Genomic DNA, 26,760 nt, shown 5'->3' on the forward strand with positions numbered 1-26,760 from the left:
TTTTCCACCTTCCCCTCCTCATCCCCAAAATCCTCATCCCTGTTGCATGAGACTCCCTTGCAGGAGTCCACGTACAGGTGTGGGGTAGTTATAGGGGCACCCCCTAGAATTGCATGCAGCTCATCATAGAAGCAGCATATCTGGGGCTCTGACCCTGGGCGAGCGTTTGCCTCTTGGGTTTTTTGGTAGGCTTGCCTGAACTCCTTAAGTTTCATGCGGCACTGCTGCGAGTCCCTGTGATTGTCTCTGTCCTTCATGCCCTTGGAGATTTTTTCAAATATTTTGGCATTTTGTCTTTTGGAACGGAGTTCTGATAGCACGGATTTGTCTCCCCATATAGTGATCAGATCCAGTACCTCCCGTTTGGTTCATGCTGGAGCTCTTTTGTGATTCTGGGACTCCGTTGTCATCTCTGCTGATGAGCTCTGCGTGGTCACGCCATGGTGGCCAAACAGGAAATGAAATTCAAAAGTTTGTGGGGCTTTTCCTGTCTACCTGGCCATTGCATCCAAATTGAGAGTGCTGACCAGAGCGGTCACAATGGAGCACTGTGGGATTGCTCCCGGAGGCCAATACTGTCAAATTGCCTCCACACTAACCCAAATTCGACCCGGCGATGACAATTTCAGCGCTAATCACCTCGTCGGGGAGGACTACAGAAATCGATTTTAAGAGCCCATTAAGTCGACAAAAAAGGCTTCATTGTGTGGAAGGGTGCAGGGTTAAATCGATCTAACGCTGCTAAATTCGACCTAAACTCGTAGTGTAGGCCAGGACTTAGGATGCAACAAGTCTAGTCTCTGTCTGAAATTTCAGAATTACCGAACATCCACAACTCCAGTTTATCTCGATGGGAACTGTGATTGCTAAGATACCTCGAATGCTATTGAATGCTGTCGTAATTACTACCTAAAAAACGAGTGAACATTTTTTTATCGAGAACCAAGAAGTGACAAAAATACACAGCAAAGTGACACACCCTGCTTGGGTGGAGGGAGGGGAGTTCTGAAAAAATTATTATAGGCAGCATACAATCAAACATCTCTGAAATCAAAAGTAGTTACCATCAGTCTCCTAGTCATGCAATGAAGCACCATATTTATCTCATCTTTTGTCTACCTCAGCAAGACTTTCCCATTGTCAGCATCCCAGCAAAAATATTGCTTTCTGTGATGGGATGCATGCTTGCCTGCAGATTGTTTGTTAATAGTTTGTGTTTGGAGCATCTTTCAGTAGTAACAAGAGCAAAACTCATGGATATAAATGAGGACAGCTGTTCTCAAACTTTAGTAACCCAAGGATACCCATTTTGTTTAAAATTTTGCCATGGACCCCAGGATCCCCCCCACCCCCACTCAGCCCCAGGCCCCACTCCCACTCCACCGCTTCCCCCAAAGCCCCATCCCCACCCACCTCTTCCCACCCCTGCTTTACCCGTGCCCCTCCTCTTCCCCGCCTCTTTCCGCCCCCGAGTGTTCCTGTCCCCCCTCCTCTCCCAGTGCCTCCAGTAGTTCCCCTGCATGCAGGAGGCGCTTGGAAGGAGGGGAAGGAATTGAGGGAGGGGAAGGAGTTGATCAGTGGGGCCTGCAGAACCCCTGGAGTTCCCTCGCGGACCCCCGTTTGAGAAAGGCTGACTAGGACAAAGCCACTTTGCTTATATCAGACAGGAAAAGAATCTTTTTGTAGCAACAGAAGACTCAAGACCCCTGTTCTGCCAGTTCAGCCTCTGGTGAAACTGTAAACGGCTAGGACTGTGATTTTGGGAGTGGTGTACTACGTCTATTTAAAATTCCTATCCTCAAATGCTAGTGCTTGGTGACACTCCATTTATAGGAAGTTTTAAAGAAAACAAAAGGTATTGCAAATAATGTAGGCCCTGATGCAGGAAAGCACATGATTCATTTTAAAGTAAGGTGCTCAAGTCCTTTTGACTTCGATGGGATTTAAATGTGTGCTCGGAGTTAAGTAGGAGCTTAAGTGATTTTCTGAATAGTGATTCTTTCCTGAATCAGGTCCTTACAGAGCTAATGGCATTATTATATTGAGAACATATCTGAGCCCACTTATTTCCTAAAGAGAAGGTATTAAAAAGCCAAGAGAGGTTTTTCTACTTTGGCATGTAGCAAATCCATAATAAAGAATGGTTACTAGTTAGACTAACTGAGGATGCGAATCCCACTCATGGTGTGTGTGCGCACCTCATACATGCAAGTCGAGAACCTTTTGGCCAGCCATGCCCATTAGAGCCACACATGCACCCTGTATTTCACCAGCTACTAGTGCTAATAGTATACAAAGAAATGTCTGTAGTGTGTAAAGAAACTGGGTGTGTAAGAAAAACCCTAGCCACCACTCTGAGCTTTAAATAAGATTAGCCTTTAAATGACAAACTTTTAGCTATGCCTCTCAGCAACCTTTATACCTCCCTGCACAAAGTTGCATGTACATGTATTTTGCACTTTTGAACACCTGTGTTTAAAAATTCTATCATTTGTCCTGAGAGACCATGCTGGTGGGTAACCTTATACAAATCTTGACAGCTTATTTTGCATAAACTTATTTTTTTCCAAAACAGCAAGACAGGACTCTTAAAATATAAAAAAGTTACAGTGACACTCTGTGCCTCAAAGCAACACCCTAGTATCCCCATATTCACCACTGTCATATAATTATAAGTTTTGTACAAAGTATGCCTTGTGAGGTATCATTCTAAAAGTCTTAATCCGTTAAACATTAATACTTTGTTGGATTTTATGTGTTATCATTGTATGTGAAGTTATGAAGTTCTGCTATGTATATGTTACTGAAAGATGTTGGAAACACCCACAACTAGCCTTTCAGATACAACAAAGGAGTAGCCAGATAGTGTTACTTGCTGTCATCTACACCCATCAAAGTAAAAATTCTCCAGCACAGGAACTCTGTATAAGGAAGTTTCCTCGGAGGGAGCAGATAGGCAATGGAGAATGTTTAGCCAATGGGGGTGGACCCGCCACGTAACATGCATGAACTTTCCAACAAGCTGGAAGAATCTATAAAAGATGGGGAGTGACACCATGATTTGTCTTCACTCCCCCACAACTCAATACCTGAAAGAACCTCTGGAAGACAAAGGACTCGGAATGGGGGAGTGGTAAACAGTCTGCACAGCAAATGCAGCCTGTGCCTCAAGGATCTGAAAGCCTGCTTGTATCATCAGTCAGGGTGAGCTATTGCTGATTCAAATCCTATCTAGTATAATAGGCTTAGATTGTATTTTTATTTACTAGGAAATCTGCTTTGATCCATTGGCTATCATTTATAATCACTTAAAATCTATATTTCTGTAGTTAATAAACTTGTTTTATCTTAACCAGTGTGTTTTTGAGTGAAGTGTTTGGGAAAATCTCAGCTCAGTCATCAAGGGCTTGGTGCATATCTTCCCCACATCAAAGGGGGAGCAGATTAATTAATGAGCTTGGACCATACAGATTCCTGTGCAGTGAAAGACTGCATAATTCTGGGTTTATATTCCAGTAGGGGAATAAGGTTGGGGAGTTGGGAAATTAGCTAGTGCTTCCACTGCAGATTCATGAGTGGTTTAGGTAAAACACTCAGGTAATTCAGTTAGGTGTAAAAAGAAAAGGAGTACTTGTGGCACCTTAGAGACTAATAAATTTATTAAATTTGTTAGTCTCTAAGGTGCCACAAGTACTCCTTTTCTTTTTGCGAATACAGACTAACGGCTGCTACTCTGAAATCAGTTAGGTGTATGGCAGCACCTGCTGTCGTGTTGGGTGATAACAGGGCCTGGAGGGGCTGGCTGAGTCACCAGCAGAGGAGGCAGAGAGGCCAACCTAGCTGAAGTGTCAGGGGACACAGTAGTTCCAACAGCTTCCAGGCTTCGCTGTGGGGATGACAACCCATCATAGTTTCTATATTATATTTTTATACTTTTTTTTAAAATTCTCTAAAAAGGACTTTTATGGGTTAACCATTCACTTGATTATTCAATCATTTGACTTAATCCTAAATTGTAACATTTTCCTAGGATCCTTTTGTAATTCATGAGATTTCAAGTACAACTGATATTAGAACATGATTATGCTGTAAAGTATGTATACAAGATGTGCCTGATCTTTAATCAAGTCCTGAGAAGGAGAGGAGTATTGAACTTTCACTTATATAAGAGCCCCGTTTGAGAGTACAGGTTAAAGATAGCTTTGATCTAAAAGGAAACATCAATGCACTAATGCCTCATGCAAAATATAAAAAGTTCCAAGGCTAAGTTTATGAAATTCAAGAGGTATGACATCATTGGACACATAACACATGCTCAAACAAGCATATTTCAAGCAAATAGCTAAATGGACATTGTCCAGTCTAAAAATAGCAGAAGACTTAACAAGAACTGAAAAGGATGGTAGAGGGGGAAAGTACAAGGAATACAAAAGATATCTATCCATCTGAGGTGAGAACTTCAGAGGATTTTGCAAAACTACCTCAAAGTGAACAGAACTGCTTTCACACACTTTTTACTCAAATTAAAAAAATGCTTTTTCCAAAATGAGGACACATGAAAGATGAAAGTAACAGAGGATAACAGAAATAAAAAGATAAGAAAAGATGAAAAGGGAAGAAAGGAGACAATTAATTATTTACCTTTGTCCACTTGAGTCTCTTCAGCAGCTCTAATACCTGGAGTATGTTGTCTTAATTTGCTGCCCTGACCTCCAAATTTTAGATCCAGGCTACATCTTTAAATGATTTTCCCTTTATTTAGTCATTTTTCTTTGGTTACGCTTCTAGCTGAAGTAAATATGCCCCAGCAGTGAATAAATATTTTCAATACATACACTGAACTAACTGGAAAGAAGGTAAATCCTTTTCTTTGCTCCTCTGGTATCTCACACTACTTTTAACAGGGGAGAGATTTTGAAAGGTTAGGGTTCTGTTTACAGATCTTATCTGGAAGAGGAAGATTTAGGAGTGGAGAACATGAAAAGTCACTTGAGTCTGAAAGAGACCATATTGTGAATCTCCTGTCCAACCCCTTTCACCAAGGGACTTGTTCTAAAATCAGAGAAGCATGTGTAGCCATTGGATAGCCTCTAGACATTTTGAAAGACTATCCTTTGAGGTAAAAATTCAGTTTAGAAGCAAATTATTGATCTTTCCAAAGACTGCACTGAATGTAAGATCCCAATGTACAGCTTACACAGTAGTACTCTCTGCAACCATACAAATTTACCTTTTTTTCCAGTAGTGTGGAGTAAAGACTGCAGTTACAAATTTTAGACAAGAGTAAGGAGGCATTTGCCAGTATCAGGAATGTAGGAACATAAAATGGTGAATCAACTCCTAACACATTTACAGGTACGCAGGGTCCCAATTGAGGTCTCAAGTCCTTGGATCCAGCTATGTTCTTACTTAGGTACAAGACCAAAGGATGGAAGCGAAGGTGGGATAAGACAGACTTTGCATTGACTAGGATCTGACCCACTGTTTTCTGTAAAACTGAAAGTTACAGGCCTTGAAAACATTCCCAGTTTTAAGGGACACACAGCTAAATACAGTTTGTTTAGCAAAACTTAGATGGTGTTTGTTGACAGGCCTAGCAAAAGTTCAGAGGCACATTGTGCCTGTGTTTTACTCGTTGGCAGTCAGTTTTCTGCACCTGAAATCCACCCCCTCTTTCTTTACCTAATTTTCTGCAAAGGTGGGGGATTCTGGAGCCCCCTGATCTTTATTCTGGTTTAAGTGGCTTTTATCAGGCAAACCGCCATCAGTGGGCAGGCGCACATTTATGCTAACATGGGGACATAAAAGAGAATCTATCTTGAATAGACACTTAGGAAGTGCTCCATTTTTAACTGATACCCAATACCTTTAACTGTATTTGCTTGAGAGAGCTAACAATAAATAATAAAATCTGTATAGGAAAATGGGGATTGATCCTGCAATTCACATGAGTACTGAAAGCAGCCTCATTGGAGGATGCAGGGAGAGAGTCTGCAGTCAATGAGGGTTTAGAGAATGGGCTGATTACAGGATTGGTCCCTCACTTGCCTCAATGTGCAGTCAATACACTATAACTGGAATGGTCCTATAAAAACTGTTAGTTTTCAACATTAAGGATGTGAAACTATATCCCTCGCTATTGCTACTGATCTGGTCCCATGTGTCACTCTCAAACCCATTCTTAATGAATGATGTAGGCACAGGAGCATCAGTTCTGTTTTCATAGTTTCTGATTGAGTCTCACAAATGAGTAAGAAATCTCTTCTAAATTACTGTATTTTACAAATTAGCAAGTAAACACACACGCAAATATAATGAATTAAACATACTTTGTTCACTTCTTTTGAAAACTGTAGCTTAACTCAATTATTTTTAAGAAGTCAATGTATTCTAGGAAATGTATATATCACATTTTATGTAAATAATGAAGCCTTCATAGCATGAGACCTATTGCACCGTTACATTTTTGTTGAGAATTAGGGAAGAACCATTTTTGTGTTTAAAATGAAGTGCAAGAATAAAGGAGCTTAGCAAAGTTCTACTGAAACTCTCTGAAGTATTTAAGCAGGTTCACATTTGCAGCTAGAAAGGAAAAGAGACATCAAATGGTTCAGGTTGCTGGGCAAAGGATAATGAAGAATGTTCCCTGTATATAAATTAAGTTCTGAATTTTAAAATGTATAGCGCTTTCTGTCACCTTCAAAAATACCATCTTCTACAGTCACAGTAAAGAACAGTTTTGTTTAATAAAAGGCAATATTTAATTTCAAAATGCTATAAAATTGTTATAATTAACTTTTAGAACATATGTATGCCGAATATATAATCTACCACATAAGTATGAAGGATAATTAACACAGTGAACTATTTTTCTTAATACCTTTGTCATCTGGAAGACTATTACATAAGTTTTAATTTTTAAAACAATGTTTATTTCTCATGCTCTGAGACCTGGAGGTTTAAGTGTAAGAATAAAAACAAAAAATCCGAAGTCAAGTAGACACCAAAAAAATCTGAACGGTACTGTATTTGACTGAGGCAACCCAGAACAACCAGTATTTTGCACATTTCTAGATAAGTGTAAGCTTGCCAGGTGTGTCTAGAAAAGGGAAACAAAAAAATATTACCTGACCTACTCCACAATAGAGTAGGTCAGGACCTGAAGGTGTCATTCTTTCACCAGAAGATACATAGTTGTGTCTTTTTCATGACACCTCCTTGCTCACCATTACAGGTGCTGCTTTAGGTGCACCAATTAAAAAAAAAAAAAGACATCATCCAGATTTTTTTCTTTGTAATGTTTGATTAAACACCTTCCCTATTTATTTGAATTATGTAGTATAAATTTTGGGGAAATAAAACAACTTACTTTTAAATTACAGAATTAGACTACAGCTAACCCTAACATAGAACAACATAGTAACTAAGTAGCATATGATTCATTTGACGATCTCATTAAACTATTCACTTAAAAGTTTTATGAGAAGATATGTTCTCACAACATACATAATACACAGGATTACTTGGTCCAAAGTTAAAGCTACAAAACGAGTGTAGTTTAACAGGTGATAGGTGAAAATAGATAAGCACCACAGATGGTGTATATGCAAGTTACTGTGGGGAAAAGGCCCAGTGTGAAGGTTGAATTCAGTAAAGTAAATTAAACTTTACCTGTTATAAATTTCAAGTGTACTTCTTTCCAGCCTACCTGCTATCTTCTGCTGTTCTGAAATAATGAATAAAGCAGTCTTTGAAATTAAAAATCACTTTGAAAAATATATATAAAGTATGTGTCTATATGCAGACTATTATTCAGACTAATACACTTCTCGGCTAGGATTTCTCCTGTCTTGTACTGTCTACAACTATTCTTTTTTTTTTGTTTCCTAACTTTGGCTTCACTAACTGTGTTCTAGAAACTATATTATCTGAATCACCTTTCACTTTAAAGAAATAGGATGAATTAAGCAGCATCTGAATGTATTTCACTTGATCTGATTTTTGAGATTGAGTGAACACATGATTTTCTTTTTCCGCCTCCAACACTGGACCGGCAGGATGATTTTCTATATGACACACAGGCTCTAATCTGTGTTTGGAAGATACATGAACACCATCACCGGCACCACCCAAGGACAGTCTTCCTGTATTCTCAGCATTCGACCGAATTCTGTAAGGCAAACTGAGGTCCAGTGGTTGTTCATGGCAATCTGTAAATCTCTCTCTCATTCTTAAGGAGGAAGCAAATACTGGAGAGCTGAAAAAGTCTTCTGTCTGAATTGCACACTCTCTTGTAGCTGACTTTCTACCCCTACTTGGTGTCAAACCGTACTGAGAAAACTGACTGTGTTCATCACATGTTTCTCTATTTGAAGACATCTGAGAAAACTCCAAAGTATCTGTAGAGTTTTTTTGTTTAAACCTTCTTTCTACACTTGCATCTTTAGCATGGTTTTGACTGTAGAGGGATAAGCAAGTACTGCTATTATTGGGAATCTGCACTGGTAAAAAAGACTTCTGGGTTATAAAAAGCTCTTGACTAAGATCAACGCTGCTGCATATTTCTTCAGTTTTTGAGTTCATATGAGAAGCTGCCTTATCTCTCAGGGTTTCCACATTGAATTCATCTTCTGAGTCATAAGTTTTAATCTGCAGAGCTGCTGGACTAGATGACAAAAGAGGCTCTGTACTACTAGTGCAGCTGTTTATTTCAGTAGTGTTGGAGCCTACAGGGACTTCCTTATCCAATTTCCTGCGCTTTTTAAAACCTGCTATGATTCCACCACTAAAATAATGCACAGTAGAATCAAGACCATGACGTTTGCAAGTTGTCTGAGACCAAGAACTATTTCTACAACTTAATTCATTATGTTTACCATTCTCAGTTACAAAAGAATTATGTGATGAGGGAAGGCAGAGACGTTTTTGTTTTCCTTGAGTATTACCCTTCTGTACTGTTCTAGAATTTTTATAATATTGTTTGTGATTTACTTCTCTGGAGCTCTCTTCATTACCATCAATTACTTTGTTATCTTGAAGTAGCTTTATTTTCTTTGCTTTCTTTTCAACAAATGGCCAGGGGACAAAGGAGTTTTGCTTATAGCAAAAGTCTTTTTTTGTTGAATCCAAATGACTTTTTGCTTTAGTATCATGTTTGTTCTTTTTAAGATGTTTATTCTTTTTAAGATCAGTGTCATTGGCAGTGTTTTCTTCACACAAAACCACATTTTCCTTTCCGTTACAAAGATCAGGCTTATTTTTCCTTTCGGTTTCCTGTATCTTCCATTCTCTTCCATGCTTTTTGGATTTGCCTTTCATTTTGCCATGACCTTTTTGGGGAGTTTCTATGTAATCAAGATAGCTTCCAAACTGATATAAAAGTTTAATTTCTTCATCTGGTTCAAACTGTGTAAGCTAAAAAGCAAAGATATAAAGTATATAAGTAATGTAACTAATGTATCCAATATACAGTAACCTATGAAACAGTGTTAATACAATAGTACATACTAGCTATTCTCTGCTCCCATAATCCAAACATGTAACATCACGTGTATAATAAGTGCTACAAACCTACAACAGCCATGGGAAAAATCCAATCTGACATGCTGCTCCCACATCTGCAGCGTGACACAAAATATATATTTTTCATATGTTCTTTGACAAGCATGTATAATATATTAAATTTGAAGAAGCTACATTAATGCAGTGTTAATTTGTTCACATTGAACATCTTGAATTGGCTCTGGTTTAGGTAGTTTTTGGCACATAGGCACTGATGCTACAGTCAGGAAAAATCAGTAATATAGTAATTTACTCAGAAAATATTAGATAGGAGCATTCTTTTATTTTAATGATATAACCAAGAATGTCAAGGTTGCAGTAGTGGAAAACATCACTTCCTTGAAATCTGCATTTGGCTAGAAGATTGACATTTTCTTCTAGGGATGGGCATTGCTACAGTTATTTCAAGACACCTGAGGACTGGATTATTCTACCTACACTAGGAGACTCTTTTCATAAGACGTATACAATAAAATACACAGGAGGAGAAAAATGGCTAAGTTAACCTTCTTGTTAGAACCATAAGTTTAGTCTAGTTTGCCTTTGTGGAAATATATCAACCTAAGTGGATAATAGTCTTTGTTTGTAACTGCAGCACTATCTATTCTGGAGAGGTTGTCAAAAACTCCAGTGTTTTTATGCAGTAGATAAGGCTTGTTAACGTCCTTATTCCAAAAATATTTTGCCTCAAATTGGTGCTGTTTGGAATTAGGCAGATGTAGGCATAAATAAAGGTGTGTGGAGGGGGATCTGGAGTTAGGGGAACAGCAGAAACCAGGGTCACTTTAAGTAGAAACCGGGAGGCTGCAGCTACAGCCTGGATTTTGGGGCAACCTTGGGAATAATAAAGAAATGGGGATGACTGGATGGAATGGAAGGATAGTCAGGTACAGCATCTAAGTTTCCTGCCTGTAACGTGTATAACAGGGAACCTGAGACTTTCCCTTCTCCCCAGAGTTAAGCACAGCTAGAAGACAGACAAACCAAACAAAAAATAATCAGGAACTTTATCTTCATAAAGCTCATATATTTTAATCTCATGATTTTTGGTGGGGGATCTCTGTCTGATGTTCTGGAGATTGGCACTCTCTCCCTTTGGGAATTCCTCCCACAGCTTTTTTTATTATTAAGATCTGGATAAATAGTATATGTAAGCTTTTTCCTGCATACGGTAGAAAGCCTCAAAATATCAAAAAGGGGAAGGATCGTGGCCTCTTTCACTTCTTATATCAGAAAGTATACAAGTAAAGCTCAGAGTCTGCCAGAAAATAAGGAGAAAGAAGGAAAGGGGAGTTGCCTAGGCAAGGGATGGCTGCAGAGATCCATTCTGAGAAGTTTCAGAGCTACGAAAGACTAGACTCATCCCTGTGCCCTTACAGAGTCTGGGGTATGAAATAGTTTTCACTCCCCCTCTCATGGGGCCCAGTGCAAGTTTCTGACAGCAGGTCAAGTTAAAGCAGAACTCAGCCTGTTTAAGCTGCCATGGCCCCCTACGGACATTGTGGGTATGACTACACTGCAATGTAAACTCACTCTCAAGTCTAACCCCTCTTCCATCTACAAGCAACTCACACTGACCTTGGGTCCTAGGCTTGATCTCAGTGGGGGGTGGAAGGGTTGAGCCTGAGTCAAGTTGGGATTCAGGGTTCAAGCCCTGTTGCTTTGCAGTGTGTACACAACCCCACAGGACTTGTACTCTGGGAGACTGCCAAAAGTATTTCACAATCCCACAGCCAACTTTCTTTGTCCTCTGGACAATCAAGTTTGGTGGACAGTCAAGTTTTTCCACACTGCACCATGAACAAAGGGCCAGAGCAGCCACATTTTGGGATGGCACTCGGAAGTCTGGGATTTGGGTGGCTGTACTCAGGCCTGCATAATGCAGTGGAAACACTGGAGCCTCAGGCTCCAACAAATTCCTAATCTGGTATTACAAATAAGTATAGACACTCAAGCCCTAGATTAACGAACCCAGATTCTGATAACTCAAGTTCTACATGCCCTGGGCTTATATTGCAGTGTTGACAAATCCTATGACAGCTGGGGCATAAAGGAAATCCTCACCTGGGAACCTCAGACCACAGTCATGCCTCTGCTGCAAACAAAAATACCCCCTGCAGTTAGCCAATACAAAGGGGCTGCAGGACACCAATGAACTTCCCTCTTGTTCTTCAGGATACATTCTGAATGGAGCTGTTCCTTTGAAACCACAATTTAGAGGAAGTCCTTAATGGAAATAAGAGTCTGAATCCACTGCTGGGAGTCTTCTCCAGCCAGGTAAGAGACTCAAAGGTATGTCTGCACTTAAAGGGCCAGATTAAAAGATGGAGACAAAATCAGAGGTGATGTGTAAGTGCGTATGAGCATAATTTAACACTACAAGGTGTGTTAGGGGAAATGTAGCAAGAAGAGCTAATAACACGGGATAAAATGTGTCAATTAAAATAGCCACCAAGGATAAACTTCCTGCACATTACAAAGTCAATTCCCTTTCCCCAGTCCTCAGATAAAAATGCTAACACCATACCTGCTCTCCAGCGGCATCTTCCTGCAAAGATGGTGATGACAAACAAGGGCAGCACTTGTATTTCTTTTTTTTTATTTTGCCTTTTGGAGCCATTTAGTTCATCCAACAGATGTATTCTAGAAATTTTTAAAGTTGCTTTTAGAAAAAATTATTCAGGTTTTATATTTATGTAAACAAATATGCCTTTTACTAGAAACATGATTCCAAAACACTTACATCATTTAAAAAAAAAGAAAAGGAGTACTTGTGGCACCTTAGAGACTAACAAATTTATTTGAGCATAAGCTTTCGTGAGCTACAGCTCACTTCATCGGATGCATCATTTAGTACATCAACTTGCAATCCTTAATCCAGCAAAATGACCAATGACTCCAGTAGGTGTGCTGGCAGAGTAAGGATTGCAAGATGGGGCACTTAGCATAAAAATGTTGAATTACAGGAAAAAGTAGCAGAAATCTGGGAGCGAGTTTTGAAGAGCCCCTTAAACTACATACTGCTTGTACTGTAACATAAGAGACAGGAGCCTTAAGTCTTCTGAGTCAAATCAATAGGGCACAAAACACTACAACTGGAAGCTTTCAACCACACTATTTTGTCAGCCTCTTAAAATGTTTTGGAAAATGCTGCAGATGAGGAGTGAGTCAGTCTATGTCTACACAAGGGGTTCTTTATTTTGCCATTTCTCAGCTTCACTTGTAGCATCTGCTACTGGATGGGGGCATTTTAAACACTGTCACATCAAGCAGCGCCCCCTGTTGCTACCATAGGTCGAGCTGTATTAATGTAGTGTAAGAAAAAAAAAATCAGTTGTAGATAAGGTCTTAAAGAACAAAGGGTACTGCAGGCTTTCAGGAAACAGCTTATCGTGGGTACAGAGCCAGTAAAAACTCCAGATCAGGCCTGGGTTACAGTTACCAGTTGCAGGAAGAGCTTCAGCCCAAACTTTCCATCAAACTGTAATCAGCATGTAAGTGTTGAGAGATGAGCCCACACTACACAGTTCAGATCTGGAGTTGAACCACTGTGAAGTCTGCAAGAATTTGAATCGCAGGGGGTCACTCCTCCCCCCATCCCCAATACTGGGGTAGGATATTAAACCCTCTCCCTGCCCCAGTGGAGGGAGTTACACAGTAAGAGGGGTGGTGGTAATTAACCCCCCTTCTTCCCCCACACCAGGGGGTTACACAGTAAGGGGGAGGGATTAAACCCTCTCCCTGCCCCAGTGGAGAGTGCTACACATTGGGGTGGGAGGGGAGGATATAAACCCTCTGCTTGCCCCAATGGAGGAGAATTACACAGTAATGTGGGGGTGGGAGGGGGTTAAACCCCTTCCTCCTCCAACCCAGGAGGGGTTACATATTAAAGGGGGGGGTTAAACCCCCAGCCGACTGGGTTACACGACAACAACGGGGGCATTAACCCCACTCCTGCCCCCAGCGGCAGGGGCTGCAGCTTCCTACCCCCTGGAAGGGACACAGCGCGCTCCTGTCCCTCCTGCAGGGCCGGGGTTTCGGTGCCTCCTTGCAAAGGCTCCGGCTCGCCCGACGGCGCCTCCCGCCCAGCCGCTGCCGCGTTTGAACGGCGCCCGCCACCGGCCCAGGGCCCCGCCCGCGCTCTGCGGGCCCCGCCCCCTCTCCGGGGGGAGGGGGGCTGAGACCGAGCCACTGGGCGCTGTCACGTGACAGAGAAACCATTCATAGCGCGTCCGGAGCAGCGGGCGGGGGGGGACCCGCGTCCCGGGAAGCGGCCAGCACGCGCCACTGGTGCCCGCCAGCTATCCCATCCTCCCGCGTGGGTCAAAGGAGCGGTGGCTGGCTTAATTAACACTTGCTATTCGACAGTCAAGCTCCGTAGCTCTGAGCTCCTGCTGGAGGGTCTGCAATGCAGCCTTACCTGTAGAAGCACTCCTGGCCCTGGGGCCGCTATTAATGATTGCAGTGGGTGATGGATGCAGTTTGTGGTCTTCGATCTGATCTCCAGCAGCCCCATTTAGAGCTATAATTTTTAACTTTACAGAGAGTCTGATATGGCCCTGCCTTTGCTCTCTCATAGTGACCCCCCCCCCCGAGCTACCTCTTTATGCACAGGCGTGAGTTCATTGTGTTGCAATATACCTGTTATATCACTGCACGCTTCCATGTCGGTGAATCTTTTCGATCGTTACCATCATGGCATGCACTTAAGTGACTCATTTCTTTCTCCTTTACCTCGGCTCTCCCACAAACTTAAGGCATTCTGCTCTTGTGTTTGTGCCAATGAGTTAGCTTCCCTCACCATGCCTCTCCTCTGCAGACTGCTAGGAGAGGTCGGCTGACATGCTAAACCGTGCTCCAAAAATGAAGGGTGTGAGCAGCCTGTCCAAACACCAGTTTGCTAGCTTGTACTTTTGGAGGCAGTGACAAGTAAGAGTCGGGAAGTGCTGCTCCCATTGCACACTCCTATTTGGAAGAGCTGCACTCTGTTCCCTATTGCAAATTGGCTCTGATCCTAAATTCATCTAAGTCTGTGAGAATTTTACCAGGATCCTAATACCAACCTGTATTTCTCTTCCCCCTCTCCCTGCCAGTAGCATGGAAGGTAGAATTTGACCTTTCAAGGTGCATAAACTACTCTCATTAACACAAATGGGATTTCCACAAGTGCATTAAGAAGTCAATACAGCTCAAAATGTGTTTTGTTTAGATTGCTAGCATCAGAAACTGCATTGTAGTTTTGAGTACATGATATTTGGGACAAAAATAAGATGGCAATATGATACGATGTTAATAAAGAAATGTGCAGTCCTACAAATCCTCATGAGAAATTTTATTTCCCACAAGAATTTGGAATTTAGTTATACTCCCATAGGGAGTTTATAGACGAAGTTAATGGTTTCATGGAACAGAAAATTAACCTCATCAGCCAATATGATGGCCAGTGTTCTGAAACCAACATGAAATGATAATGTAAGCAAAACAAGAGTCCTTCTTAACTTTGATATATCCTAAACTGTTAATTTGCTGATGGTGAAGTATTGATTAATAATTAATTAAAACCACTCCAGGATTGGCTGGAATGCCAAAGGCTATGTAGCTGAGAAGAAAAGGAAAGGATTTACAAACTCACTAAAAATATGCCGGAAACCAATATTTAAAAGTACGATAAGTACTGCTTACTTTACAAAACCACCGTTGTTTTTTTTTTAATATCCTGGAAAGTTTAGTTCCTTTTATAAGAAACTCCCATTCTTTTGTTAGTACAAGATTAATCACAAAGGTGTAATTTCTTTACACATGCCTTTGTCATATTCTTAATTGTCCTTCCTTTAGCTTTATATTATAGACAATAGTTTCTCCTTAGTAAAGGCTACAACCAGCTTTTCATTTAGAGCTTGATTTTGCCACCACTCTACCCTGTTCTAAATCTCTCACAAATAATTTTTTGTGCCTCAAATTTTGCATGCAGATCTTCAGCCAATGAAAATTTTAAGAGGAAATGTTAAGAGGAATCAGACAACCCATTTCTCAGTTATGGAACTTAGCAAAATATAGGTGTACTTTAATTATACTATTATAGATATTTATATTCCAACTCTTGGGTCTCAGCTCAGTAGAGTGAGACAAACCAATAAGAAAAGGAGTACTTGTGGCACCTTAGAGACTAACCAATTTATTAGAGCATAAGCTTTCGTGAGCCACAAGTACTCCTTTTCTTTTTGCGAATACAGACTAACACGGCTGTTACTCTGAAACAAACCAATAAGGAGCTAAGGCTCAAGAATGAGAATCCCTTTGAAATTATACCTTCAGAGAAGCAGAATTACATGTAAGTAATTTTTCCTTCTCTATAGATATCATTCAGAAGGAATTTACTCTTGGCTCTTAGCTCTTAACATGAGTGGCCTGACTCATGTTAGAGAGCTGAGACCCTCAAGTTGAAAGCCAGTTAAATATCTCCAGAAATGCAGCATTATAGGTGAGTAATTATTCCTTCTTCACTTTGTGAAAATTCTTCCAATACTTTTTGACATTGCATAACCAAAAATAATAATAATAATAATAAATAAAAAAATCACCTGGCCTAGAAACTTCATATTTGTTTTATTGAAGGGGAGGAAGGATGCTCCAGTGGGTAAGGTACTTGCCTGAGATTTTGGAGATCTGGGGATATGGAGTGCAATGTTACATACAGTACATCCTCCAGGAATTGTAGAGATGCCATACTTCCTCTACATTCTTTATGCAATCTATTTTTCCATGAGGTGCTGCATATTGGGGGAGAGAGTAGTTTCTCCATAGTAAAGCTTTGAGAACCAATAAGAGTTTGATTTTGCCTCCACTCTTCCCTGTTCTAAATTTCAGAGGGGAAACAAAGGCGGCACACAGGGCAGTCACAGGCTACAGCTACAGAGTAGTAGGAAGTTTGTTACCTTATTTCTGTACATTCTTAATAAAGGTTTATCTTGAAACCAATCTTGCTCATCTGTAAAATACTACAGGAGCTACATAAGTACCTAAGAGAATGAGAACTAGTGCATAGAACTAGTTTAGAGAAGATTGGCAGAACTGCCAACAGTGTAATTTTAGATAGAATTATCCCTGGATTTGTAAACCAGTCTTGGGTGTTTTCAGTACTGACCAAAATTTGGTGGATTGTGAAAGCTGCTTCATGAATTTTCTAAAAAATTGCAACACAAGCTTTCACCAGTAGGGGGCAAGTCTGTATGCTGGCAGAACACAGGAGAGAAGGGATGGCTGCATCCTCTGCTGCTGGCTCAGAAGAGCAAGCAACACCATCCCTAGCAAATTTTTTACAGTGCTGGCAACAATGCATTGGATGTTATTTATTAGTGATTTGCTAAGATTTAGGAACTCTGCGAAGGTTTCTGGGAGAGTAGCACTGAGGAAAATGTCCATTGCTATGCTGATGCTCTCGATAAAAAGATCACCAAATGGTAATAACTCCATCACAACTAATCTTACACAGATTTTAATGGTACCTCGAAGATTAACATTTTGTCTCTTTACCAAATGTCAGGGCCACTAGTCCTATATGTAACAATATTTTGATATATATATTCTTAGCACAAGCTGTTTTCCCCTTAAATTTGGTAATTTTTTGTGTTAGAAAAGAATAAAACAAAAAGTTCAGGACTTACAAATGACAAACAGGCCTAACAATTCTCCACATGCCTTTGGTAATGTGAATCACCATTACATATATACAATGAGACTTTCTATCACAACTTAGTTGCTTTTCTCTGAGGCTATATATTTTATTGTATGTGCTGTGCCTATGGTATTGAAAAACCTAGGAAGAAAAGTGGCCTTAACTCAGCCTCTAAATGTGTGCACCCAGGACTGCACTTCCAACTGTTTGAATATTCCTGAACTGATTTCTGCACCCAACCCAAATTGGGTCATTAGGTATCCTTCTGATTTGCATGCTTAGTTCTGTGCACACAAATTTAGAGGCTGCTATTGTAAATTTGGCTATGATTGTCCCTTCAGCTTATGTAACAGGTGTTGTATTAAAAAAAAAAAATCTTTGGCCATCTTTCTAACCACAGACAACTATCATGTGGTTTTACCCAGCTGTGGTACAACCCCGATCTCCAAGACTATGATGCTCTCAGAGAAGGCAAACTGGTTATGCCATAAAATCCAAGGCCTAATCCTTGGTGATTCAGGAGAAGTCCATGTTTTCAAAAAGGTCTTGCTTTTTTATTTTTATTTCCTTTATCTCTGCAAATATAGTTTGTACAGGTGTCACTAGATATTCCATTTAGAATGTCCATTCTATTTGTTAATCTTTTCTTTAAAATGTTTTTGCATGTGTTTTTGTTTACAGTTTTCTCCTGTCATCAGTGAATAAGCTACATTTTATTTTCTTATCATCCTTATCTCCATTGCTCAGTGCTTACTTTACAGTTTCTAGGACATTGGACTCTGTAGTGTAACTATAGGATTACAGTTTAATATGATTTAAGAGATATTGACATTTTATGGCAAGCCAGGTCAATATTAGACTCCAGTTGAGATTCTACCATCCTGTAACTATTCAGATAAAAAATTGCTTTCTAAAACCCTTATCTTATCTGTGCTAGCTTGTTTGCTTTCCCTTACCCTAGTTAGTTGGGTTTTCAGTTGTAAGGATCAGATTGAAATTCCTTTGAAAACAAAGAAAATAATTCTAAACTTTCCTGAATGCAACTCAGCTGCAAATAAAGAATGTTACAGGATGGAGGAATCTCAATTGGAGTCTAATATTGACCTGGCTTGGCATAAAATACCTGGCAGGACTCAGGGCCAGATTATCAAAGATATTTAGGCACCTAAAGATGCAGATAGGCATCTAATGGAATTTTAAAAAATGCCTAACCAGGTTAGGTGCCTAATGCACTTAAGCACCTGGTAGGATTTTAAAAAGCACCTATCTGCATCTTCTGGCATGTCACAGGATGCTCCCTGAGAGTCTTTTTCAGCCACAGTAAGTGACCACACCATACTTCACTATATCCGTTCAGCAGCCTAGAGAGTTATTTACATACTATTTACAGTCAGTAACCAGTTTCCCCCACTTGTTTCCGTGGAAGGGTACAACATTAGCAGTAATCAGTTCTACCTATTCCTGCCTCCCTTCAGGCTGCCTACTCTTCGCTCTAGACCAGGGTGGGCAAACTTTTTGGCCCAAGGGCCACATCAGGGTGCGAAACTGTATGGAGGGCCGGGTAGGGAAGGCTGTGCCCCAAACAGCCTGGTCCCTGCCCCAATTTGCCCCCTCCCACTTCCCGCCCCCTGACTGTCCCCCTCAGAACTCCTGACCCATCCAACCCTCCCTGTCCCCTGACTGCCCTGAGCTATCCACACCCCCACCCCCTGACAGGCCTCCCGGGACTCCCACGCCCTATCCAACCCCACCATTCCCTGACCGCCCCAGAACCTCCGCCTCATCCAACCGCCCCCTGCTCCCTGTGCCCTGACTGCCCCCCAGGATTCCCCCCACCCCTAACCACCCCTTGTCTGCCCCCCCCCGGACCAACTCCTCCACCGCCGTGTGCGCCACTGTCGCCGCCCCGAGTGGCAGGAGCTCACAGCCCCGCTGCCCGCATGGGAGGGGGAACAGTGGGGGAGGGGCTGGAGGTGAGCCTCCTGGGCCAGGAGCTCAGGGGCCGGGCAGGACAGTCCCATGGGCCAGATATGTAGTTTGCCCACCTCTGCTCTAGTCACATCTTCCTGTTCGCTTATATAGACCCAGATGCTGGGGATTATACTTCCACCCAATTAGCCTTTCAGCTGTATCTCTACTCAGTTAGTTGGCACCCTCTGACAACTATCTGTCTTTCAGTCAGGTCCCAATTAATGTACACTGGGGGGCTTTGAGTGAAAGGGTGCTGAGCCAGCTCATGACTCAGCACACCCTGTTAAATACCTCCATAACTTTAACAGTCTGGCCCTCAGTCCTTCAAGAGCACTCTCATTATACATTACTGATAACAGTCAGCAATGGGGGCAGCTGAACTTGTGCTGAAAACGGTTTAACTACAAATGAAGATGGACCCACTTTTAGAACAAGCGAGTTTGAACCCCATTGCAGTTAAATGTCCTGGTATAGACAATGATCAACGGTGATATTTTGTTTCTATAGCTGGTGTCTGCTTAAGCTAATTCTTTTTAATGTAAGCAAAACTAGTTCAGCCCGTTCCAAGAATTACATTAGGGAAAAATACATTGTTTTGCCCATGTTTTTTAAATAAATCTTACAACTGTTTAACTGATACGTTTTAGTACCTCCATGCTTTCAAACAAGGAATTAACATTTAGCAAAGGGGTGGCGTTTGTGTCAGCACTGGGTCTTTTGTTGTCTACTTGCAAAACTGCCCAAATTTGGCCACGTTATAAGAAAAATCTTTGACTGCAAATGCTCAGGAGTGACTTGTTAGCTTGACAGCTAAATTCTGTAATGATTTCATATGTAGTGAGCATGGTCCAGTGCAGAGCTGCAAGGGCTGAGCAGGATTTCCCCTGCAATTACTGCTCCCAAGTGCTGCAGGCCACTGGGCAGAGGAGCAGAGAGCAGAAAGACTATCTCTTACTGGCGACCACCAGCAGCATGGAAGAAGAGGAGGAGAATGGAGCCTGAATAAAATACAGAGGGGACAAGAGCAGGCCTAGGGGTAGGGGTAGAATAGTACTCTGGAAAACCAGGCCCTGGGCATCTCAAATTGGGCACCCAAAATGAATAAGCACTTTTGACCTTAATCTATCTGTGCCTCAGCACAGCCTCTGTAAATGGGGATAATAATGCCATGAGCATGGCAACCTTAATAGACTCTGCTCTTTCCTAACTTTGGAGTGCTTGACTTTATAACTTTACTGGTCTTTTAACATAATTTCTATGTGGGTTATATATAACCGTGCTCTATGGATATTTAGGCTTTCACAATGTAGTGTTTTATTAATAGTTCAAGCCTCAGCTTTGAAAGCGCCATAGGGCTTATTGCTGGAGAAATGAGCCTGAGGCTGGGATTCTGACAGGTCTCTAAAGACAGAGGTGTCCTAGTCTCATCAAATTTCAATGGGAATTAGGCATCTAACCACCTTAGGAACCTTTTAAAATCTCATCCTAAATTGTTGTCCTTTTTTACAAGTAGAGCCAAGCACAGTTAAGATGTGACATAGTTTCTGTTAAATGATTTTGACATTTTTAAAATTTCTGGGGTAAAAAGAAACAACCTAGAACTCCTTAAATAGGAGCTGCACCTTGCTTATGACAGGACTCAATTAGATTTCCCCTGAATGCCAATAGAATTCAGAGAGGTGTTTGGGATTTGTTAGTTTGTTTTTACTTTGGCTGGTCAGAAAAGCTTTTCCAAACACTAAGTGAGCCCAGGACTGAATTAAAACTAGTAGGAAGTGTCACTGTCTGAAGACTGACAGATGCGACAACATTGTTGTTAGTCATAAATAGATCTCTGAGGCAGTGTTCAACCACCTGCAGTCTGACATGTTCATTTAAAACCTTAACTCTAACTTTTTTCTTGTCTGAGAATACTAATTTAGTCCTGATCCAGGAAAGCTTCCTTATACAGGACAAGTTAAGCATGTGCTGTTCTGAATCAGGATTCTTATGCTATATAGAACCATGACTCACTTAATGGACAGTGAGTCATGAAAAGTCCTTTAACCTCAAGATGGAACTAGAAAACATTTAATTGCTATATACGAGAGTCTCAAAGAGCAGGCTACAAATTCCTGTTTAGATCAGAACAAATGCTGGAGTCAATTATATTAATTCTGCTAGAGGAGTTTCACATACAAAGGCTATCACTAGATGTTCATACAGTTATTTCTGCTGATAAATGGGGCTAACTGATAGAATATTTTTCAAAAGGATTACTGATAATCTAATGGCAGCAGATTTATGCTAGCTTTTTTGTCCAGATATTAAAATATATTATTTCACAATATGTTTTACTGTGCCGAATGGCGCCATAAGTACCATCTGTACAAGATTCTCATTCTTGGGTCTCAGTTCCCTAATTCATAACAGGAAGAATTCCCCAAGCTCCAGAAGGTTTGGTCCCAAAGGAAACAGTAACTCCAGGAGCACCAGTCAAATGATGGTGGTGACATGCCACCCTTGGAAACTTCCAGGCGGTTCTTTCTTGATTGTATTATTTTCCTATCAGGAGCTTCTGTCACTGTGTTCTGACTCTTCAATCCAATCAACGTCTATCCTGCTCTTGCTATTCTCTCTGTCTCTCTCTGGCCTGCTTCCAATCTAGGCTAGTCCTTGTTTTTTATTTTAATAACCCTGTGACTCTTTAGCCACTGGTCCAGAAACACCATTAAGATGCCAATTTCCACAAACCCTGAAGAAATCTTGGTTCCATGACCCAAGACTTCCTGTTTAGTACTGAGAGATTTGGTGCCTTTCTTGCACTATTTATTTCTGTGACTGTGCCTCAGTACTTTTTTGCTTCAGACAAAATGTCAAGGGCTCCCTGAAAAATTTCTGTTTCAGTCAATGACATATCTGACATTCCCTGGATAAAATATTCTCTCCCCAAAACAACAACAACAAAAGAATCCATAATTCCATACAGGTCTTTCTCCCCTCAAATCCCATCAGTTCCATATGGTCCCCATCCTAAATCCACAGATATTTAAAATAATTCCAGATCAGTTTTTGTGTTTACGAAGGGCGGTATATACCTGATGTAACTAAGGCTTCAGCAAACTGCATGCAAACAGGCTTCTCTGTTGAGAGCTACTGTGACCTCTGGCTGCAAGGAGGGTTAGCTCAACAGTATGATCTATTTTCAGAGTAGCAGCGTGTTAGTCTGTATCCGCAAAAAGAAAAGGAGGACTTGTGGCACCTTAGAGACTAACCAATTTATTTGAGCATAAGCTTTCGTGAGCTACAGCTCACTTCATCGGATGCATTCAGTGGAAAATACAGTGGGGAGATTTATATACACAGAGAACATGAAACAATGAGTGTTACCATACACACTGTAACGAGAGTGATCAGGTAAGGTGAGCTATTACCAGCAGGAGAGCCGGGGAGGGTGGCGGGGGGAACCTTTTGTAGTGGAAATCAAGGTGGGCCATTTCCAGCAGTTGACAAGAACATCTGAGGAACAGCGGGGGGGGGGGGGGGGGGAGGGAGAATACACACGGGGAAATAGTTTTACTTTGTGTAATGACACATCCACTCCCTGATACATCCTTATTGATGTATACCTTCAAATCAGCGGCACTGCTATGGGTACCCGCATGGCCCCACAGTATGCCAACATTTTTATGGCTGACTTAGAACAACACTTCCTCGGCTCTCATACTCTAATGCCCCTATTCTACTTGTGCTACACTGATGACATCTTCATCATCTGGACCCATGGAAAAGACGCCCTTGAGGAATTCCACCATGATTTCAACAATTTCCATCTCACCATCAACCTCAGCCTGGACCAGTCCACACAAGAGATCCACTTCCTGGACACTACGGTGCTAATAAGCGATAGTCACATAAACACTACCCTATATCGGAAACCTACTCACTGCTATGCCTACCTACATGCCTACCACCACATCACACAATCCATTGTCTACAGCCAAGTTCTACGATACAACCGCATTTGCTCCAACCCCTCAGACAGAGGCAAACACCTACAAGATCACTATCAAGCGTTCTTACAACTACAGTATCCACCTGCTGAAGTGAAGAAACAGATTGACAGAGCCAGAAGAGTACCCAGGAGTTACCTACTACAGGACAGAATGCCACTGGCCATCACCTTCAGCCCCCAACTAAAACCTCTCCAACGCATCATCGAGGATCTACAACCTATCCTGAAGTGTGACCCATCACTCTCACAGATCTTGGGAGACAGGCCAGTCCTTGCTTACAGACAGCCCCCCAACCTGAAGCAAATACTCACCAGCAACCACACACCACACAACAGAACCACTAACCCAGGAACCTATCCTTGCAACAAAGCCCGTTGCCAACTGTGTCCACATATCTGTTCAGGAGACACAATCATAGGGCCTAATCACATAAGCCACACTGTCAGAGGCTCGTTCACCTGCGCATCTACCAATGTGATATATGCCATCATGTGCCAGCAATGCCCCTCTGCCATGTACATTGGTCAAACTGGACAGTCTCTATGTAAAAGAATAAATGGACACAAATCCGACATCAAGAATTATAACATTCAAAAACCAGTCAGAGAACACTTCAATCTCTTTGGTCACTCCATTACAGACCTAACAGTGGCAATTCTTCAACAAAAAACCTTCAAAAACAGACTCCAGCGAGAGACTGCTGAATTGGAATTAATTTGCAAACTGGATACAATTAACTTAGGCTTGAATAGAGACTGGGAGTGGATGGGTCATTACACAAAGTAAAACTATTTCCCCATGTTTATTACCCCCACCATTCCTCAGACGTTCTTATCAACTGCTGGAAGTGGCCCACCTTGATTATCACTACAAAAGGCTCCCCCCGCCCCCCTCCCCCGCCACAGCCCTCATTCTCCTGCTGGTAATAGCTCACCTTACCTGATCACTCTTGTTACAGTGTGTATGGTAACACCCATTGTTTCATGTTCTCTGTGTATATAAATCTCCCCACTGTATTTTCTACTGAATGCATCCGATGAAGTGAGCTGTAGCTCTCGAAAGCTTATGCTCAAATTAATTTGTTAGTCTCTAAGGTGCCACAAGTCCTCCTTTTCTTCTTAATATGATCTAGTTTCTAGTAAACTGAAAGTGGCATTAAGAGCAAGGGACTTCTGTGTTCTTATCGTGCCACTGACAGCTGTTTGCATTGCAGTAGCGCTCAAATGCCTCAACCGGGGTGGGGCCCCATTGTGGTAGTCCTGTACAAACACATAGTAAGAGACGTACCTAACCCAAGGAGCTTACTGACTCTTGCTGTGGCCCTAGTCAAGTTATTTAGCCCCAAATTTTCACATCAGCGGCTTCTTGGAATATGAATTCAGTTTCATTTAAGTGTCTAAGTGTGCATTTAGGTGCCTAATTTAAAGCAGAGAGCTAAGGATAAAATTTCAAAACAAGTTGCCTGATTTATTCCATCTGACAAATGAGGATGAAAAACAAGACTATCTAAGGTTTTGTTACATGGACAAATGTCCCTTAAAACCTTTTAAAATATTCACAATTATGCACTGATCCCTGAACAACCAATTGACCCCTACTTCTCTTTATGTGGATGGAAATAGCCTGAAGAACTACCATCTCCCCACTTTTAATATAAAATGAATCAGTTCAGTTTGGGTGAACCCTAAAGCAATATCTTGCAGAGATCTTCACTCCAAACTCTTAGTATCCCTGTGTGCAGTGGATATGATAGGCATTGGACTAAATTTGTTTCTGGGTACAGGAAGGTAACCTCAATTCTGTTTAATTTTGCTCCTTTCCACCACACAACACTAAAATAACGAGAAAAATATTTCTATGAAAATATATAGGTTTCATATATTGTATTTCATTCTCACAACGGAGATATACACACAAAACATTTTCTGTGTTAAAAAAAAAAGCCTTTTTTTGGTATAAGTACAAGTTAATTATAACTACTTTTCCTGTGTGTATTTCAGCAAATTTGAAGACTAATATTTTATTCAAATTATATTTGCTCTTGTACAAAAAAAGTTGCGATACACAATTTTTTTTGGACAAAATCTCCAAATAAAAATAATCTTGCCAAACTGTTTAAGGTACTGTAACTGAACAAATAACCTATACTTCACTTGTGGTTTTACATACATTGGTCCTGAATATACCAAGACTTACGCATGTGCTTAACTTTACACATTGCATTTAGCCCCTTTGATTTCAAAGAGATAGCTCCTATACGTAAAGTTAAGCAAATGCACAATGGTTTGTAGGATTAGGGCCTTGTTTGCTCTTCTTTCTCTTATTTTTGGCTTGGAAGTATTAGATTTTTATCAGTAAATGCCAATTTCACCATACCGACACAAAGTGAGGAAAATATATTTCCATGTAGAACTGAAAATTAGAGAGAGACAAACCTAAGAAAAATGCTGCTTGTGAACTCTATTTTAAGGATATTTACTTTATATATGTTGACAATTTTTAAAAACGTATTTTACTTTGCATTTTATAGCTCAGATCCTTTAAACGGGAATCATCCCATCAAAATTAGTGGAACTACTCACCTACAAAAAGTTATGCAGGTTTGCAAGCCCCTTCAACTCTTCAGTGTATCCCACTGCTACCATTTGCAGACAAAAGGTTCTGATCTTGTTTGCCCTGAGTTCCTAAAATCACTACCAAAGTCAATGGAGTAGAAGTTGATGGAGTTTTCGGTGCACAAATAATTCAGGACTGGGCACCAACTAAAACTATGATCCTAGATTTTTTTAAAAAAAAAAAAAAAAGACCAACAACAAACTAATTCAACGAATCAAAAAACCAGAAAGTTCCTTCCTCACCAAGTACAGTACTATTTTTAAAGACTGCTTAAAAATGTTGAGGTGGCCAGTTTATAGCTACCTTTCCAGGGAGAGAATTAATTTCTTTTTAATGGTTGCTGTCAAGCGGCTAAAAAAAAAAAAATTAATCGCGATTTAAAAAAGCACATAGATGTAAAATACAACAAGTAGTGGCAGGTCTCCTGCCAGCACTTATGCACACGCTTCATTTTCATGACACAGTGAGTTCCAGGAGACTATCCAGGCGCCTAAAGGTAAGCGAGTGCCTCAGGCTTTGCAGGGTGGGGACCCCAACGCGGCCTTTCGGGCAGCGCTGTCCGCGCGGTCAGGACACGCCCCCCCCCCAGCATCTCTCATCCAAAGCGCTGGGGCCCGGAGGCCGCCGGCAAACCCCCGCTGCTCCCCGCCGCTGCGTTCCTCCCAGCTGGGGCCGTTTGCCTCTGAAAACTTTCGACAGTGACATCATCTGGCTGTGTAAAAAGCCGCCCCTCCAAGCCCTGCCCGCGAGCGCGGCGCGTCAGGGACGCGGGGACTCGCCGCGAGGTTATTTGACCAAACGCGCCGCTTCCCACCCCGGCCCGGCCCGCCGGACGGGCTGAGAGCGGGGCCCAGGGCCGGCTGGACGCCCTGCCCGATGACGTAGAGAAGACGCAGGCAGGGGCGCGGCGGAGGCGGACGGGTGCGTGCCCGCCCCGCAGCC

General features: G+C 41.5%; 2 protein-coding genes across 4 annotated transcripts in view; one reads left to right on the forward strand and one right to left on the reverse strand.

Annotated features, from left to right (window-relative positions):
• Nucleotides 1-6,137: 6,137 nt before the first annotated feature.
• On the reverse strand, nt 6,138-26,722 carry LOC140912706 (uncharacterized). 3 transcript variants are annotated; one of them, XR_012159354.1, is made up of 4 exons: nt 25,785-26,722; nt 12,089-12,204; nt 7,160-9,414; nt 6,138-7,127 (listed from the first exon to the last, which is right to left on the reverse strand). XR_012159354.1 is itself a non-coding variant. In XM_073347607.1 (3 exons), exons 2-3 carry the CDS (start codon nt 12,179-12,181, stop codon nt 7,834-7,836), a joined length of 1,674 nt encoding a protein of 557 aa, XP_073203708.1. In that variant the 5' UTR covers nt 12,182-12,204; nt 25,785-26,722; the 3' UTR covers nt 6,139-7,833. The 3 variants fall into 3 exon arrangements, 2 of the variants coding, with proteins under 2 accessions (XP_073203709.1, XP_073203708.1); XM_073347607.1 differs by having other exon boundaries at nt 6,139-9,414; XM_073347608.1 differs by lacking the exon at nt 12,089-12,204 and having other exon boundaries at nt 6,138-9,414.
• The window catches only part of USP47 (ubiquitin specific peptidase 47), a 94,675-nt gene continuing 94,207 nt past the window's right edge, over nt 26,293-26,760 (forward strand). The window contains exon 1 of the mRNA XM_073347602.1: nt 26,293-26,314. The gene's annotated coding sequence lies outside the window, so the exon portion shown is untranslated. The remainder of the gene's footprint in view (nt 26,315-26,760) is intronic.

This window comes from Lepidochelys kempii, chromosome 6, assembly GCF_965140265.1.
Source record: "Lepidochelys kempii isolate rLepKem1 chromosome 6, rLepKem1.hap2, whole genome shotgun sequence".
In the NCBI taxonomy this organism is placed as follows: domain Eukaryota; kingdom Metazoa; phylum Chordata; order Testudines; family Cheloniidae; genus Lepidochelys; species Lepidochelys kempii.